The sequence below is a fragment of the Lucilia cuprina genome, chromosome 6 (assembly GCF_022045245.1).
Source record: "Lucilia cuprina isolate Lc7/37 chromosome 6, ASM2204524v1, whole genome shotgun sequence".
Taxonomy (NCBI): domain Eukaryota; kingdom Metazoa; phylum Arthropoda; class Insecta; order Diptera; family Calliphoridae; genus Lucilia; species Lucilia cuprina.
In genome coordinates this window covers 16396625-16417079 of record NC_060954.1, presented here as the reverse complement: position 1 = coordinate 16417079, position 20455 = coordinate 16396625, and the positions used below count along the sequence as shown (strand labels likewise).

At 33.3% G+C, this 20455-nt stretch overlaps 2 protein-coding genes across 6 annotated transcripts in view; both read right to left on the bottom strand.

Annotated features, from left to right (window-relative positions):
• The window catches only part of LOC124420551 (protein germ cell-less-like), an 18532-nt gene extending 16815 nt beyond the window's left edge, over positions 1-1717 (bottom strand). Inside the window, exon 1 of the mRNA XM_046953788.1 lies at positions 1702-1717. The gene's annotated coding sequence lies outside the window, so the exon portion shown is untranslated. The remainder of the gene's footprint in view (positions 1-1701) is intronic.
• The window catches only part of LOC111689486 (protein EFR3 homolog cmp44E), a 25231-nt gene extending 4776 nt beyond the window's left edge, over positions 1-20455 (bottom strand). The window contains exons 1-5 of one of the 5 annotated variants that reach the window (XM_046953785.1): positions 20302-20455; positions 14360-14564; positions 13979-14132; positions 2416-2667; positions 116-157 (exon numbers count right to left, since the gene is read on the bottom strand). In XM_046953785.1, the coding sequence (XP_046809741.1) occupies positions 116-157; positions 2416-2667; positions 13979-14132; positions 14360-14564; positions 20302-20308 (660 nt within the window). In that variant the 5' untranslated portion in view covers positions 20309-20455. Of the gene's footprint in view, positions 1-115; positions 158-2415; positions 2668-13978; positions 14133-14359; positions 14885-20028; positions 20221-20301 lie in introns of those variants that run through there. The other 4 variants (XM_046953786.1, XM_046953787.1, XM_046953783.1 and 1 more) reach the window with 4 other exon arrangements.

Sequence of the window (20455 nt, the reverse complement as noted above, 5' to 3'; positions counted from 1 at the left end):
GTCAACTAAATAATTGGAAGAAATAGTGCAGTTTTTTTGGAAAATTAAGTGTAAAAACCAGTTAGTAGAACTAATTAACTAAAATTGTGTTTAAAATATTTTTAAATCAATTTACCGCCAACATATTTTTCTTCAAAAACATAACGTTAACGCCGAACTTATAAAATGCTCAGTTTAAATTTCGTAAATAAATATTTAGTTTTTTTTCAAAGTGTAGTTTTTAGGTTTTTGTAAATACAAAGTGTGTAGAAAAGTGTAGACGCATTAAATTAAATTGTAAAAAAAGTATACGAAAGAAAATATTAAAGAAAATATTGAAAAAAAAAAAAAAAAAAAAAAAAAATATAAATAAAATACAATATAGTCTGTGTAGAAGCTAAATATATATGACAGTTAAAACATAACACCTGTTATACAGCTTGATTACAATTGGAACCACAACTGCTGTCGACAATAAGTTTTCTTACGTTTTGTATGTGCCAGTCTACACTTGGAAACTTTTAGACTTTTCCGATATTTTTTTTTACTTTTTCCAACTTTTTGACTTTTTTCGATTATTTTTTGCTTTTTTCGAGTTTTTCCGACTATTTTAGAGTTTTCGAGTCTTTTTTTACTTTTTTAAAATTTTCGACTATTTTTTACTTTTTTCTACAATTTTCGAGTTTTCGACTTTTAAAAGTCAACTTTTTGACTTTTTGCATTTTATGAAAAGTCGACTTGTTCATTTAGTTAAAAGTCGACTTTTAGTATTTTTTAAATAGTCGACTTTTAGTATTTTTAAATAGTCGACTTTTTCCGACTTTTTTTTTCGACTTTTGTCTATTTTTTACGACTTTTTTCGGCTTTTTGACTTTTTTGACCATTTTTTACTTTTTTCGAGTTTTTTCCGACTAATTTTAGTTTTTAAGTCTTTTTTCACTTTTTTTAAAAATTTCGACTATTTTTGACTTTTTTTCTACAATTTTCGAGTTTTCGACTTTTTCTGACTTTTCGACTTTTTACGACTTTTTTCGATTTTTCTACTTTTTTCGACTTTTTTACCTTTTACGACTTTTCGCCTTTTTTCATCTTTTATTTACAAAGTATTGACTTTTTTTTGGAACAAAATAGTCGGAAAAACTAGAAAATAGTCGGAAAAAGTAAATAAATAAAAGTTGTGAAAAGTCAGAAAAATGTAGAGAAAGTCGAAAATTCAAAAAACCTGGGAAAATGTCGTAAAAGTCGAAGTCGGCTATTTTGTTCCAAAAAAAGTTGAAAAAAGTCGATAATTCAAAAAACGAGTCAAAAATTAGAAAAAAGACGAAAAGCCGACTATTTGTAAAATACGACCTTTAATTAAATGAAAAAAGTCGAAAGTAAAAAAATCGACTTTTCATAAAATGCAAAAAGTCGACTTTTTATTTCATATAACTAGGGTTTTATAGTTGAACCGAAAAGTCGACTTTTCGACTTTTTGCATTTTATAAGAAGTCGATTTTTCGACTTTTCGACTTTTTTCATTTAACTAAAAGTCGACTTTTAGACTTTTCGACTATAAGTATTTTATAAATAGTCGACTTTTTTCGATATTTGCCGACTTTTCGATTTTTTCGGCTTTTTGACTATTTTCGACTTTTTTCCGACTATTCTTTGACTTTTTTCGAGTTTTTCCGACTATTTTAGAGTTTTTGACTTTTTTTCCAATTTTTTTAAATTGTCGACTATTTTTGACTTGTTTCTACAATTTTCAATTTTTTGACATTTTCCGACTTTTTTCGACTTTTTACGACTTTTTACGACTTTTTTCGACTTTCTTCGACTTATCGACCTTTTTCGACTTTCAGACTTTTCGACTTTTTTCGACATTTATTAACAAAGTCGACTTTTCGACTTTTTTCACAGACGATAGTCGAGTTATCGACTTTTTTGGAACAAAATAGTCGACATAGACTTTTCGACAAAAAGTCGATTGTTCGATTATTCGTAAACCGATTTAGAGAACCCTATATATAACCCTATTGTAATGTTGCCATATGTTCAAAATATTTTGCTAAAAAAAAAAAATTGCAAAATCTGCGTTGTTATAAAATACACATTTTTGGCAATGTAATACGTCATCAAAGTGGCGGTTCACACAGGGAAACTTTTGATTTTTTTTGTGTGTCAGAGAAAGAAATATCAATTATCTCTTTCTTTCACACACAAAATCAATAGTTTACCCAAAAAAAGTTTCCCTGTGTGAACCGCCACAAAGCAAAACATCATTTTGCTTTGATTTTTTCTTATAAACGTCAAAAAATGTGAACTGTCAACAGTCGCTTAAAATTTAATTTTTCGCTCGCTCTTTGTCAACAGTCGTTTTCCAATTGTAATCAAACTGCTAAATGTTTTTTGAGTTTTTTTTTGTTTTGCAGCAACATTTAATGCAATTCTCACCTGCATATTAAATAATAATGATGGTACAATTTTCTCCATATGCTGTTTTTCCCAAATATTCTCCACTAAATCATCGGAGACAGTTTTACGTATCACACCTTGTAGTCCTTTAATGCCAGCCAAACGTATGCTATCACGCAGCTCGATGTTATCATTGTTGCCATGACACATTGAGGAAAATTTCGAAATGAAAAAATCATAACGTCGATGATAGGAAGGAGTGTCCTCATTAATGTTGGCAAATTTTACAAACTGCAAACAGAGATAGAAGAGGAGGGATAAGAAATGGTAAATGCCATAAAAAAAAACAATTATAAATATAACATGTAATAATAAAAAAATGAGTAGTAGAAGAAGAATTAAAAATGGGAGAGACCTAGGGAACTTAAGTAAACATTCTGCTGCTTTTGTTTGGGACTGTCCAGTCAGTGAAAGTATTAAGGTCAGGGTAAAATACACAAAAAGGTAAATACATATATAATAGGACATAAGATGGTAGGATAATAAATGTCCATGTTTATGTCCTGTGCTTGTAGACAACATGCAAAATTTATATTTTTATAACCCTCTTAAGACATCTGAAATTAAACTAATTTTATTTAGTTTTTTCTTTTTAATATGTCGGCAATTAAAATAAAATGTTTTGTAGCAGCAGTAAAGTATTAGACTTTGTTACATTGGAGATAGTTTAAAACATGCGAACTTATTTTGTTTCAAGGTCTTCGCAGGTGGAGATATCAGATATGCAGCTAGTAGTTTATAAAATAATAGGAGATTAAGCTTTTCCGTTTATTAAGTATAGAATGCCATGACCTTTGTTTAAGAATACGTTTACGTCATATGATCGTAGTGCATACGATCTCCCAGTAACAGAAATATATATCGATAATTGGTCTGAATCTAGATAATTCCTTTAGACATGCAATCCATTTCTCTTGACATGTGAAGGCTTAAGTGCAATGAATTCTATGGGCCATGTTGACGAAGTCGGATTTGCTCAAGTTGGCCGGCTTCAAGGCTCCATACTAAGAACTACCCTTCCCACCTGGCAAACGTCTGTTTTCTCATATTAGGCGGTCTATCAGTAGTCGCTCTATTGATTGCTTCTACTATCACTGAGATAGGGCAATCGGTAGAGTGGTCCGTCTGAAGCCTCCTTGCCTTCGGATGACAAGAAAGTCTCCCATGTGTCTTTCATGTGCAAAAGAGGAATCGCCGATCACAGAGAATGTCCTTTTCTCTGACATAGTAATTATGACAAACTTCGTTTAAAAGGAGTACAAGCCAACTTACACTCTGTCTCGACAGAACCCGCATGTTTCGGATTATAAAATGACTAGGAGGATCTCATTGAAAGAAGTTCACATTAACTTGGCCATTAAAGGAGGTTTTCATTGTAACTAATGCATTTTGTTCTGTTACATGAGCACAATGTGATCTGTCAACATTTTGTGTAGAAGAGAGCGAATCGGGTCGTCTAAAGTTCAGACGATTCCATTCGTCTTCCAAATTTTTGTCCTACGGATGGCATTTTATTTTTCATCGTGACCGTGTGAAAGATTCTTTATGGGTTGGTTGATAAAGTAAAGTGCTATGGATTCCCTTTTGACAATACCACATCACTTGTCAGATATATTTTTTTGTAATGGATCCTACTATAGCAGTGACTTTCCCAGATTCGTTGCAGCTCAGCTAAATTAGTTGATTTGAGACATCGCTATAGGTTACTCAATATGCAAAAATCAGTTATCACTGCCAACTTCCTTCGGGGGCTTCACCACTAATTTCTGAAAGGATGGGGGCTAATATAGTCGGATGGTCGAATGACATTAGGTTCAGAATCTTTACGAGTCCATATGTAAGTTAAGCATCGCTAAATTGCCAGCAGTGATGGCGTTTACATGAGGATCGATAGGAATAAGTGCTTCCGGAGGACTTTGGACTATTGCCTAGGGTATGGTCTATTATACTGAAGATTTATAGGAAGGAAAGGCACTTATTATGGTTGTATCTAAGTTAGAACTTAGTCTCATTTCATCCCGAACATTTTACTAGGAGTTGTGTGAATGGAAAGGAAATATTATGGTTCCTTTACCGTGGCAAGTTGGAGCTTTTAATATTGGTTGTAATTGTAAATAGTTCCAGCTTTATCTTGTTTGTATTAACCCTAAGTGCTATGTCTGAAGCCCTTTTTTAAAGTAATACCAAAGAATAAGTGCTTCTGGAGAATTAGTTCTTAGAGTAACTGATATTCTAATACATGCTGATATATGATAAAATTATTGCCAAAGTTAATGTCCAGTATACTGGAGATTTAAAAGAAGAAAAGGAACGTATTATGATAGGACTTAGTCCAACTTCATTCCGAACATTTTACTAGGAGCTGTGTGAATGGAAAGGAAATATTATGGTTCCTTTACCGTTGTAGATTGGAGCTTTTAATATTGGTTGTAGTTGTAAATAGTTTTAGCTTTATCTTGTATCTTGAAGCCCAGTTTTTAAAGTAATACCAAAGAATTGGACATGATGGTAATAATCATGTCTGAAAACGTTTCTGCTTCTATGATATCACAACATCATCAGCGTAAGCAACAACTTTATACCTACATTGTCCAATTCAAAAAGAATCGAGGTAACATTAATATGCTAAGATATTGATGATATAACACTGCCCTGAACCAGTTGTTACCAAGATTCGAAATAGCTTTCCAACCACAAGTAGAGCCATCTTTGTAGATCGACGTACTTTCAATGTTTTAAGTTAAAAAGTTGAAAAATGATTTAAAAGAAAGTCTTTCACGTTCTCTCAATGTTTTTGTTTTTGAGAATAAAAACGTCTCTAAAAGAAAAAAAATTTACAAACAGAAGTATTGTTATCCAATAACGATAAATAATGAAGGTCACTGTAATCAAAAACACTTATCACACGAAAGTCGAAAATCCATCATTGTCTTGTAACGATTTTATAATGACAAATAATTAAGTTTTCTGATAAAACAGAAACTGTTTATAAAAAAACTAAAAGTAAACAAAAAGCATAAAGAACAAAAATACAAAAACTCTTCCCTCTTTACTATAAATAGTTTAGGTGACTTTGAAACCAATAAATCATACTTGCTCGTATATATCAACTTTTGGCAAAAACATAAAGATAAGCCAACACTTTGAAAAAACACTAACTGAGCAACAAGTTCTTGAGTTTGTTGGGGTTTAATCAACAAATCATGTAGTTATTTTGTTGAGATATCATATTAAGAGTTATTGGGTAATAGTAGTTAACTCAATTTGTTCGATCTTTCGCAATACTTCTAGCGAAAATGCATAAATATTCATTACATAGAAGTTATTAGGTATTAATAAGTTAAATACGTACTTATAAAAACCAAAGTCTTATTCACATTTCCACACATCGAATGTGACGTCTAACTATCGGACAAAGTCACTTGTATTGATTTGTGGTGAAAATTATCTATCTGGCAACTACATCGCTGATGTATGTACGTGACTGAAATCAGTACTATCTTCACATATTCTGTTAAATGGAATCTATAATAAATTTTCGAATGTATAAAGTCTGTTAAACTGCAGAATGTTTCAAATACTACTACTATTTGATTTAGGGTTTAATGGTTGTGCCACAGACTTTTTAATTGTCGGGTTATTCTACAGCTAAATTGTCAAGCTAAGCCCTTTAAACCTATAGAGAAACAATACCTTACATTCAAACTCCATTGTACAAAACTTACGAATTGGAAAAAAGATAGAGCTACTGACCTCCATTTACTAAATTTCAAATACCAACGTCAAAACATAACTATAGATCAAGGAACTCAACCGATGAAGAGGACGTTTTGATATTTCATCAGATTTATTAACCAAACTTGAACGCCTTAATGGCTCAATAACACGTAGATTCACCATCGCTGATGAATGTTTTACTTCGATTCATAGCAACATCTCAAACAGGATAAAACCATTTGAAGTACTTGGCAATCAGTCAAATTACAATTATTAATCTTCTCTTTCTGTTTACTCATTACTTTTCTTTTTCTTTCTTCTCGATTCTTCACAATTATAATGGATCCAAGTTATTCTCGAGTAGAGTTGTACTTTTTTGATGCATAACTCTTCATAACCTAATACCTACAATAGAGTTTCCAAGTACGGAAGGTTGTCCTTTGATAATCTGCTTGTGGGATGTGCCGTGTTTCATTGTGGATTTAAGATGGAAACTGGCATCGGTATTGATATTGATTACATGGATATAGGAATATCCTTTAGATTCCCAAACGAAAGTAGAGTATGACATCATTTGGGATGATAAAGCATCATTTAGTCATGTTATCTCGATGATCTTTATTCATCTTGGTGTTATTATTATCAGGGGGAAAGAGATGTGCCAACATCTCTAGCTAGCCGGGGCTATAAACTGTTGAGGTCGAATTTTTAACACATAGACGCTTGACAGATATTGTTGTTCCATCTATATATATGACATACTTCATCTCATCTGATCTTCTTATTATTTGCACCACTTATATCCGACTCCCGCCATTATAACTCTCATGTAATGGCCGGAGCTTCGAAGTCTATTTTTGAGCTACTCGATCGTGTACAGGAGAGACGATCCTCCTTAACACAATTGATTTTCCTAGTTCCAACACAATGCTTCGCATAAGTAGGGGTCATATCCTGAGTGCTGGTCCAATTAAAATTATTTGATCAGGGAGTCTAACAATCTAATACCACGGCAATTGGAAGCCTATAGGCAGATTTTCAGTCCTTTTATTATACCCGTTATTGCACGTGGTGTCTGTGGTTTAAATATAATTCGGGATATGTTTGGTTCTACTGCCGAGGCAAATGATATAACTGTGGTATTAATGAGTTGGCGTCAAATGTGTATGATACGGAAAGGAATGTCCGTACTTGTTGGGGAATGTTCAGGGTTTTCTCTATTCGATGATGTTCCGGGCATTAAAATTCAGTGCGATGTCCGCTGGACTAAACACATTTTTCAAGTGTCGAAAGAAGCATTCAATTGTCTCAGTTTTTTAAAACGGTGTAAGACATACTTCACTCCATCTGATCTTTTTTCTATTTACATCCCTTATATCTGACCGAAAATGGAATATAACTCTCATGTATGGGCTGGAGCTTCGAAGTCTATTTTGGATCTACTCGCGTACAGGAGAGATTCTTTCTTCAAGAACACACCAATTTGTGGAAGATTTTCCAGTGGACCGAACAACACACTACTGGGAAAATTCATGCTTCAGTCGCACTGCTTGTATGTAGAATAAATTTCCTGAAGACGTATTCCATGCCAATTTCGATATAAGAAGATTTAAATCAATTTAAATCAAATCTAGGCCTCTAAGAGGCCTCATATCTTATGATACAAAACTCTTCTTAACTAACTGATCCCTTAGTTGACAATTATTTTACATGGATTCTTTTGCAATAATCATAAGACAGGATTGCTGATCATTTGCAGAGAAGAACAGTATTTACGAGGCATACCAGGAGCCAACCACTTCCCCAAATAATGTGCTTCAATTCACAACCCTTGACTCTATCCGAAAAATAATAAAATATCACTTATTTTACAATCTTGGTTAAGCCCTCATGTAGAACCAAAGACGAAAAATTACAAAGTGATAAGAGACCAGGAATGCAAACTTAGGCGGTTCTTTAGATGATGAGAATGTTTGTAGGGACAGAGCATTTCGCAGAGCATCAATAGGATGTTTTCAATCGATGTTGGGTCCGCCCTTTCAACGGCTCTAACCAGTGATTGCCTTTTCCTTTGTTCAGCTTAGATTGAGCTTGTCTGTTGAGTGAGTTAAAAACTTCTCCAATTTTAACTGGCCTCAAAAGTTAGATTACTACGGAATGTCAAAACCAAGGATTGGGAAGTCATTAAGATAATTTGTTGTTGAGGAGATCTAATAGAAAGAACTCTAGCATTAAGTCTTAGCTTGTACTTGTTAAGAGTCTAAAAGTTCCACAAAAACATAATCATCCCTATCGCCAAAAGAAGTGAAAAGTTTGTTTCCTTGACTGTGGCAGTAAAATATTCACAAAATGTCTATCAATCGTTTGAACTTAAAATTATCGCTTTAAAACGTTGTTAGATAAGGTTCTTTTGGATGAAAATTGTAAGTTGCCAAGATCTAATAACCGTGTTTATATAGCTGAATCAACAAGTAATTAGTTTTCCCTAATTACTTGTTGCATTAATTGACCGGAAAATAAATTTTATCCAACCACTAGTAATTGTTAATAAATATTAAAGTAACATGTTTTATCAAGCTTACACATGAAATAATTCGCAAGCAAAGAATTTCAAAACAATTTGTCTTTGGGGAAATGATGTTTAGGTTTTGTTAAATGGTTTGAAAAAATGAGTGGACATTTTCAAGGAAATAACCTAAATTTTGCGACAACTATGAACATTTTGTTATGGAACACATGTAAATGTTGAAAAAGTAACATGTCAAATAGCAAGGAAATATGGCTTTAAATACCAAAATTAATTCCCAGAAGCTTAAGTATCACATGCATAATGTTTTTCGAAAGAAAAAATTACAGAGTGGTAATTTTTCATGGACAAACATTTTACGTTTAAAAAGCCTGAAGGAATTGTTTTTAGAAATTAAAATTTCCTGGTAAATTAGTTACAAAAACAAGGAAATTTAAACTGTGCAAAGTTATTAGAACGAGGGGGGGGGGGGGGGGGGGGGGGGGGTGTGTGTTTAGTCGACAAATATTTTCCAGTGAATCACTTTGCTTTGCCCTAATGAATAAAAATGTATGCAAAATCATGTATTTAATGTTTTCCTTTTCACTTTGGAAATCTTTAAGATGTACAAAACTGTACATTCATGGGAAATCAAAACTAAACTATATAATATTAGTTATCTTATGATTAACAGTTCATTGAACTTTTTACATATTGTCATAGTAATTAAGTATATGAATATAATATATACATCTAATCCTAACAATTACTAAATATTTGTTTAATTAATTAATAATACCAAGTGAACTGATAAGCAACATATTGTGATTTAAACAAATAATAATCATAAAAAATATAGTATAAGATGTTCATCATACGATTAGTTGTTTTTTTTTATAGTCTAGGTATAATTCCATTGATATGTGGACAAAAGTATGAGTATAATTATTTTATCATTAAGAGATGTTGAAAAAGAATATTCTGTCAATTGCATGTTTCATGTGAATCATCTGTACAGAATTAATACAATTTGAAAGCTATTAGAAAAAGTTTAAAAGGTTGAGAATGATGTATAAATGTTTTATAAAATATCTGCTATAGAAAATCTTTTAAATTATATACATAACACTGACCAATAAACTCTTAAACACAAAGAGGACTGAATCATGCTTTAGGCCAGAGTAGCTCAAGATTGTCATTTCATAGCACGCGTAATAGGGCAAGAAAATTCACTATAGGTTTAATTCTTCTTCTTTTTATAATGATCAATATAAATTGTTTTGCTCTAAACTTGAAAAACAAAATCAATTACTGATCAGCACTTGTAGAAGCCAGGTCTGTGCGATGTGATGATTTTCAGTCTGAAAATATCTTTTAATAATGTCCATTTTCCATCTATATAACATAAGCCAACAATATTAAAAAAAAATCGAATACCAGAAACCAAATTAGACTTTTCTAAAGGAAGAATCAGCGCTGAAATCGATTCTGGTCTCATAATTTATCCATCATACCGGGATTTTATGACTTCGACATATGAAGTTTGAAAAACAATGATCTTCTTCCGTTTGGACATATATTGAAACTTTATAACAGTGCGAAGACACCTCTCTGTTAAAGAAATCTCTTATGTCAACTGAAAGTCCAATCTTTTATCTTTTGAATAAAGATATAACCTCTGTCATATCTTCTCCCTTATACAAGATCGCTAAATATATATACTCTTAACACAAAGATGCATGTATAAATTTTTGAAGGATTGAATGAAGCCTCATGACTCTATGTTTTCACTATGTAATCCAGTTATCGCCGCATAAAAGACTGTTTTTGGACATATATTGGAACTTTGTAACTGTGCGAAGACACCTCTGTTGATGTAGTTTCTGGTGTCACCTTGAAGCCCAAATTTTAAATTAAGTTTTCACGCAGTATAAGGAAGTATTTCCTTAAGTTTGAACACACCTTTGACAGACCAAATCCTCTTTAATCCAAAAAGGAACTAACAAAGAATGGGCGAATTATAGCTTACGCATTGCAAGGCACCGGAAGAGCCCCTTTGAAGAAGTTGGCTTAACGCGAGGTGATATCTCTTGCAGAAGTGGCACTGAGACCTAGACTTCCTATATACTCAATAATTCTGTACTTCTTATAGGGTTAAGAAAATTACAGAAGATTACATATACTTTGTTACAATAACTTTCTGTTCCCGCTTCGAAAGAATCTTTCCTATATCCCTATATCCCTATATAATTTCACGTGAAATACGTTCCCTTTTCATTTTTTTCGTCCATAACATTTTGTCGTGAAAAAAAATTCCCCACTTGTAAAATTTGTAAACATTGAACAGCTGTTCTATACAAAATCAATATTGTAAATGAATTGTTCACAACAAGTTCACGATAGCAATTTTCCCTTTGAGGAAAATGAAAATTTCAAGGGAAAAAATCTTCACTTCTATTGGCGATAGGGGTGAATATTTATCGGACATATGAAGCTACTCAATCAGTTTCTGAACTAAATAGTGAATTCTTCAGGAAAAGGAGAAATAATGGATCATTGATATGTTATACTTTGTATTCTTGTCTATTCGTGAGGTACATTGGACAATAGGGTGGCAAACAAATTAGTAAGTTTAGGTTCGAATCTTGAACAACACGAAGGAGACAGCAATTTGTTTTGTAATAGTAAAATGGATTGCAAAGTATCAAAGTGCTTATGACTCAGACTTGTTGCGAAAACAACCAAAGTTCTTATAGGAGTCAGACTGAGATTATAACAGAGTAATGTTCTATTAGGTAATTGTGACAATACCGTTCCAAAATTCTGCAGTTAATGCACTTCATTTCGCACTGTCCTAGAGAAAAAATTGACTAACTAGAGGACACCAAGTTGATTCTCTGGGTCGGAGTCATTTTTCCTTTTTCTGTTATTTTTTTTAATTATTCTCCATTATTCTTTATTTTTGATTCTTAATTTTCTCTGAAAGAATCACAACAGATCTCAATGGCCTTAAAGTAGAGTTGCACCTATTCGGTGCATAACACTTCTAACCCTCATGTTTTTCTGTAAAATATACATTTAAAACCTGTTCAAGTTTTCCTTGGTAATATGGAAGTAACGGAGGTTGATAAATATACAACGTTGTTAGTTGGTTAGTCTTTGAAGATAAATTAGGTTGAAGTTTTTTTTCTTTCAAATCTTCACAGAAAAGCTTTAATCTCCGAATTGCATAGACGACATGAGTTGCAAAGAAGAGATTGTAAATTCATCTATCGGTAAAGATACGAAAACGATTACTGGAACATTCAAAACTTTCACCCTTATTCTACATTTCGATAACATATCCACAGTTAGTAAATGATATTCCAAAAAGAGGGGGTAGCACCTCTTCGGTACGTAAACTTTCTAAACCCCATGTCTATTTGGGCAAATAAATAATTGGTATTAGGACTAGTTAATGTATTCTTTGGTAATATGCAGGCAACGGAGAATGATTAATCTTTTAAAATTTACAAAGATTTCAAAATCTACAATCTTGATTTTATCACAGGAGATAAACGAGGTTCATAGGTTCTCCCAAATCTACGCAGAGAAACCACTATGTCTATATTGCATTAACCACACTTGTTCGCTGCATTATCCTTCAAACACTCATGTGCAGATAATCAATAATCAGAAATCTGAGGATGGTACATTTTTCATTGTTTAAAACGTTTTCAAAGACTACAAACAAAATTGCGATCGTTTTTGATTTTATCAATAGAGATAAACGAAGTTAGTTTTCTTTCTTTCAAATCTACGCATGGAAGCTTTTATCTCCAAAAATGTTCCAGCGATTAGTTTTGTTGTTATAACAGCTTAAACTATGCAATTATTTAGTTGTCCAACTACATCAATGTCCAGGACTAAAAATTGGGCTACTTCAACTTTGGACGTAGCGGAGTAGGGTTGACAGGTAAATATGTGGTGGGTGTCATGGGGACCCTGACCACATGCAGGGCATTCGTTGGGGACAGCACGGTCTATACGTGATCAATAAACATTGGGCCTATTGCTTCATTCCGATTGTAGTTGTGCCAGAACTACTCTTGTTTTCTTCCGTGTCTGCTATAGGTGGTAAACCAAATCCAAGTACGACATTCATGCGGTATCCTGCGACGGCGGAATTTATGGCGTCTCTTTTAATACATTCAAAGCTGCCGTATACGAAAACTGATCCAATGGGGCATCCAGCAGTGTGATGTTAATGTTGGGATAACTCTTCCGATGTCATCCCAACAAGGTTTATTTATCCATACCGGCTAGCGCTTTGAGGACCTTGTTTCTATTTCACAATTTGTGCGTGATTGCACTGACGTGAGCTGAGAAAGTAAAGAGACTATCAAATATAACCTTCAAGATTTTTGGGTGGTGCACGGTCAGAATTTGGACTCCATCGACTACGATGCCTAGAACTGGGCTTACTTTCTTTGTCCCGGTGGTAAAAAATGTTGTTGAAGACTTCTGGTTGTTGTTGTTACAGGTTGTCTATAACTGGATGTTCTTCCTTGGGGAAAAAACAGCAGTTGCTAAGTTAACAATTGATACAGCTGTTGCTAAGTTAACAATTGATACAGCTGTTGCTAAGTTAACAATCTTTGGCCAATTGAGAATCGGGTCGTTTCGGAGCGGAAAACCAAGTGTAATATGAAATGACGTTCACGCTTTGTACATGTCGGGGAGCTTGAAGAGGTAGAAATTAAATAAAAGTAGCGATAGTACTCCACCATGAGGTACGCCTTGTTTAACTCTATGGGGTTTAGTGCGTCTCTGTCTCTAAACTCAACGTTTGACTGACGGTCACTCAGATAATTCACGATCCATCTCTGCGACACCTACAAAAGTGATTAGCTTTTGTCGTTTCGGAGTGAAGATTCATTTATCGTGATGTACTGATCAAGTATGATGAATCATAACAATCTAATCCATTTGTATTTTCTCTGATTACCATATCTAACAAAAATTGCTTTATAAAATTAAACAAAATTGGTTCTTTTCCCCGGTGGCCTTTTCTATTCTATTATACTTATTGATTTAAATGTTATTCTAAAGCAAATAGAATAACTATAACTATTTTACCTTATTACAAGTTCAATGAAAATTTAATTAACTGCTAAACAAGGACAATAGTTAATTCAATTATGTTTCATACTAAAATTCTTATACCAACAATTATTTAACAAACCTAAAGAGAATGACACATAAGGTACTACCGGTATTGAGATGAAATGTAATGGTTGTTGTTGTTTTAATGTAGAATTTAAGTTAATAAACACTTACCGAATTTGTAGCCAAAATTTGTAAGTTGGGATTCGAGTCTTCAAGTAATTTTTGTACCATGCGCAAAAATGATTCCACAAACAAATTTAGGGTAGTTTGAGCATGACAAGCTTGCAGTAAAATATCCATGGCTTCCATGGCAATTTCCACAAATCTTAAAAAGTAAAGTAAAAACCATAATAAGTTAATAAATTAGTTGGTATATATCATATATATGTGATTATAAAGCAGCCCATTATAAATATGAGGAATAATAGTAATAATAAAATTATAAATATAAAAATGTATGTAATTTATGAGAAGAGCACTAACACTCAAACATAATTGTATGAATCACTTTTTCGGGGGCTTAAAAGAATTACTGCATTTCTTTTTACTTACTTGTAACGTTTGCGATTTATATCCTTTGTTGCCTTCTGATACAAATATTCACCAATACGATCCAATTTATCCGGCGAACTAAGAGAATAGAATGTCAACTTTTCCATATTTGATTTGACCAAACCATCTTCGGGTATAGCGGGAAATATATTATCCACTAAACGCTTATAACGTGGCCTTAAGGCCGAACAGCAGCCGCAACAACCTAAAGGGATAAAACATGGTTGAAAACAACATGAACAGGGAGGACGCGATACAGACGGTCGCGGTATTAAAAGGCGCATGCATTTATAGCTAAACATGCTTTAAGACGATTTAAAGCAATTTGCTGTGATTTTCGAGAAAAAAAAACGGGAGTAGCGCTCAAGTCGTTACATTTTTATCAAATTTCTTATAAACTAAAATTTGAAGCAACGCATTGCAACGCGATTCGTTTCGTTAGAGTTTTTGTTATCTTTTTCTGTTTTTTTTTTGTTCTATTTTTTTAGTTGTTTATTCCGAGGAAGACGTTTATGTACTAAACAACCGTTAATATTTCTAAAGTTATCATAGTGAGTGTCTGGGTTGTTGGTTAGAAGATTTGCTAGTCTCAGTCCATGTGTGCTGTTGTTGCTAGATACGACTACGACTACGACTACAACGACGACGACAACGACAACAACAACTACTACTTTGGTTGTCTCAGTAAATGAATGAATAACAATATCAATGAGTATATTTGCGTTTGTGTTTATAATTCGGTTTTCTTTCTTTTACCTTTTTATACCCTTCACCTTCGTGAGTAGGGTATATATAAGTTTGTCATTCCGTTTGTAATTTCTATAATATAATTTTCCGACCCTATAAAGTATATATATATTCTGGATCCTTATAGATAGCGGAGTCGATTAAGCCATGTCGGTCTGTCTGTCCGTCTGTCTGTTGAAATCAGTTTTTAGAGGTCCCCAGATATCGGCGAGATCCGATTCTTCAATAATTCAATTAGACATGCTTTCGAGAAGATCGCTATTTAAAATCAGCAAAATCGGTCCATAAATAACGGAGATATGAGCAAAAATCCGAGACAACCTCTGAAAATTTCATTAAAAAAGCCACATTTTTTTCATGCTTTGTTAAAAAAGCAACAACAACACTGTGAATTGGATAAAGACGTACATGTGCATGTGGAGACGTATTTGGTTTTATTCAGCTGTGTATTTTTTTGTATGTTTGGATGCTGTTCTGTTCACACGAAGGTAAGTGGCTATAACAAGAACAAGGAGATAAAGCAGTAATATGTTGGTAATATAGCTCATATTTGTTTGAGGGTGGTAATACAGTTTGAGGGTGGTATTACAGTACAACGGTTAATATTTCTTTCTGCTATTTGTTTGTGTGTATGTTATGTGCGACATGTGTGCAGAGATACAAAATAAATAAAAAACTGTTAATACATACTTAGTGAAGGGTATACAAGATTCGGCACAGCCGAATATAGAAATATTAATTGTTAATTTTATTCTATATTTTTTTCTGCCAATCTATTGTTTTCACATACGTTTACTATTTGTTATACTTTTAAAGGAAAGAAATGGTAACAATGTTATAAACAAAACTTATTACAACAGTAACATACACCAACCGACATAGGGTTGTTATAACTATTGCAGTTTTTTTTAGTCCCTTTTAAAGTCAGTTAGTATTCAATAATTTTATTGTGCTAGTCAACAACGTTTGTGTCATCGTCATTGTTTAACATGCAAACACTTTTTTTCACAATCATTCACTTGGGAAGTTTTCTAAGGATTAGAATTGCTATGTATTACAAATGTTCAATTTCTTTGTTTTCCCTTTAACAAAGTTTTATTCGTTTTTTTTTTGTGAATTTCTAGAGTAAAGAAACTTAAACAGAAGTTTTTTTTAATTAAATTATTAATTTTATTTGAAATTTGTTGAAAACATGATGGTTTAAATTCCAAAAGAGTTTATAATAAAAACGAAAAAATCTTTATCTGTCTTCTATGCATGTGTCATTTGACAAATCTAATTAGCACCTTTAATATAAACATTTATGAAAATTTATCACATAGATTCAATTTTAACAATTGAAATTGACATTAAAGATTTACAAATATTCACAGTGAAACAAAACACTAGGAATACAAAAGAACATAAAGGACAGAGTAAGAATTTTACGGAATCGTTTCCCTACGTTAGAATTGTGAAAGAAGTCGAAATGCTTTACGTGAGTACCTGGTGTGAGGCACTATCTCACTGAGGTACTTTTTTAACCACTGGATGACTAAAAACTAAACAATTCACCATTGCCCTTTTGTGCATCTTACACGCAGGTTGCAATTTTGGTACATTGATGTTCCAATCCATGTACAGTGAAACAAAACACTAGAAATACAAAAGAACATTAAGTACAGAGTGAAATTTTTACCGAATCGTTTCCCTAAGTTAGAATTGTGAAAGAATCTGAAACTTTCTTTATTAGGACATAAAGTCGAAGTGCTTTACGTGTATACCTGGGGCTCTATCTCACTCTGGTACTTTTTCAACCACTGGGTGAGTAAAAACTAAACAACTCACCACTGCCCCTTCGTGAATCTTACACGAAGGTTGCAATTTTTGTACATGGATGTTCTGGTCCATGTACAATACAAGCACTTTGCTCAAGTACTCTAGCTATCTAATCTCTTGCCATATTAGTCACGTTAGGGAAAGACAGGTGTCATGATTAAGCACAATCTACTCTGACATAATGTCACCCAACCACACTACTATGGCTATGTTGTTTAAGCAACAACACCTGGAAAAACGTAATTGTTAGTTCGAAACATGGATCATATTAATTGAAAAATACTTTATTTCAGTGGTCACAAAGATCCACTGTGAAAAGTTGAGCATACACTCAATCATGTAGGAAAATCACCAAATAAATCAACAACAGAATAATGCACTTCGAATCGCAACCGGTTGTGTCAAGATGACGAATGTGGATCATTTGCATTAGGAGACCAGGTTACTGTCAGTCAGACAACATAATGTGTTGTTGACTAGACAGTTCCTGTTGGCATGCCATCTGCCTAGTCACCCCAACCATCAGATTCTGATGGAGGATCCCCCTTCTAGGCACATCCGGATGGACTTCCAAAGCTTTCGCAGCGACATCCAAGACGTCATACCATCGAACACCAACAGACTGTCAATTGCAAGCGCCCGGGAAATGTTGCATCAAATGGCGGTCACCGAGGCCATTAATGGCTATAGATGCAACAGAGTCCTAAATGAACACCCCCCTGCGATATCGGATTGTGAGAGACAATTACCCAGACACTCTAGAACCATCTTGGCACAATTAAGAGCCGGTTGGTGCAGTTTCCTCAACTGCTACCGTGAACGTATCGTTCCAGGCACTTTAAATCATTGCCCAGCCTGCCATCAAAGTCCTCATGACACGGTGCATTTATTCAATTGTCCTGCTAGGTCTACAAATTTGCGCCCCATAGACCTATGGTTAAGACCGACTGAAGTGGCGCAGTTTCTCCAGCTCCCCCCTTCCACCCACAGACACAAACTCAAATAATTAAGTATCTCTTATTCTAATTTCAGGAAAGAACTAACTGTTGTTGTTACAGCAACAACAAAAGGGCAGTGACAACCTTGCACCACGTCCATCCTTCACTTCATGCTACACCAACACACCATCAGTTACTTCATTCTATCTATAGAATGCGAGGAGACATAAGAAAACACAAGAAAATTTCGCCTAGTATACTCATTCCCATCATTTTTAGCTCAAATCCAACATAATATTAATCCACAATCATGTCCAGCGGGCAACTGGTCACCCCTAGTATCAGATTATGTGGTGCTCTGGATAGACCTCTTTCCAATTTTTGCAAGGACTAGGCAGTAAATTGTCAATACCAATTTATAGTCCTGAAGACTACAGGTTGTTCTTTATTAGGAAAGTTGCATAATTTATGCTCAATAGCCTCTAATTCCTCTACATTTTTGTATAATCTGCCATAGTCCGGTGTGTTACGATTCCACTTGCAAACATAGACCCTTTCAAAATCTTTAGATTACGCCTATTCCGGCCTTATAAGTATTTTAGTTGGTCCTCACATCGAGAACTAGACTTGGATTGTACAATTTTTTAATTCAATCTAATATTTCAGAACAGATTCTGTCAAAAATCAACATATAATAGTATCAAATCCGCAATCACCCCAAGATTGTCAACTTAGCAACAGCGAAAGTTTTTTCCCAGGGAAAGACATCCAGTCACAGCCAATCTTTTACAACAACAACAGATTATTGAATTCACTCTTCTATTCCGAGCTAGTTAGTTCGTCCTCGGTGCTCAACACAGTCTACTCAGAAAATACACATATAATGATCCATTTCGATAATCCACAACCAGGCTTTAAGAGCAGCTTGACTATCAGCGTATTATTGTCACAACGGACACTAGATCGATATTATCTCTCCTTATTTCCGTCGCTAGAATCGTTGCTTAACGGACACTATATTTGTCAGGGAGTCTGAAGGACTTTTTTATATCGACGTAAAGTAATCACTTGAACCCGTTCTAGTATACATCTTGAAGTCCTCGAAGTTTTTAATTCCACAAGGAGAGCTGATACATTTAAGTAGACCTATTTTGTGCAATATAGCTTTAATAGATTCCTAGACTTTGTACCGGCTAAAAAAAATGTTCTATAGGTGACTAGTAGAGAATGATTTCCAAGGCCGCTTGTGTAGTACATTACTAGTCCAACCAGTAATGCCAAGAGAAACACATGTTTGATCATTATTTAGAATATCCTAATAACTTTTGGACTACCTACATTCTTGCATAAGCGGTAGGCATTGAGTCACTTTTTCATCCTTTCCTGTATATGTATATGTATATTCTTTCCCCAACAGTTTCACTTTGTTAAACCTTTTCCTAAAATTCTTTCAGAAGTGAAGGTTTGTAGAAACTATAAAAATAAAAACTAATTAGCTTCCTTACTTCCTTATAAATGAATGACAATGGTAGTCTTTAACTCTTCTTATGCCTGTAGGTCAAGTTACTCTGTTAACTCTAGAATGGGCAGCAAGTTGTATTTGCCTTTAGATAAGCTATTTTTAATTATCTAATAACTTCAAAACATCATACTAATAAAGCTAGTCACATGCATTTTTCAATTATCATGAGATGAGAAGATTTTGCAATGAATCTTTTTTATTAATATTATCAGATTATTATTAATACTTCTGTCCTATTAAATTACTACTTATTAGCACAGATTCTTAACAAATTGTAATCTGTTATATATGTATAATTTCTTTTTAATTATACTGCTAAAGAAATGTATTTAAATCTGATGTACAATTTTGTATATAAATGAAAAATAGAAACATACTTTTGTTTCAGCACCACCTGTTTTAAACAAAAAACTAAGTATTCCAAAGTTTGTTGACACACGTCAATTAGCAGACCTTCTTATAAGTAAACAATAACACACACTGTCGTCATAAATCCACAAAAGAAACAACAACCCCAAACAAACAAACCACTAACAATGAATGGGGTATACCTATATCAAAATATATTTAGCAAATAAACGAACTATAAGTATAGCAAAATATTATATATAGAAATACTATATTTATATTTAATGTAATCATACCACCACAATCTTTGTAATCTTATCACACACAGTTCGCTTGGAATAAACTTATTACTTATTATATTTGCATTTTTCTTTTAGTCACTAGAAATTCCATTAAATTTATATTTTTTTTATTTTATTATAAAAACATGAATAAATTAAAGGTTTTTTTTGTTAAGTAGAAAAGGTTTGGTCACCACCCCTTTTACCATTTAAGTCATGGCTTATTGTCAAAGTAGAAATAATCGATTACACTTTGATGAAGTTTTATTGCTTCTTTCTTCTTCTTACCGGACATTGTTGCTAAATTTGTAGTTTTATTATTAAATGTATAATGTAATTAACTAAAAATTACACTATTTATTTGAATAGTTTTTCAATAATTTTTATAATTAATCAAACGCACTTCACTTGAGAAAAAAAGAAATAATGATGTTAATCATAA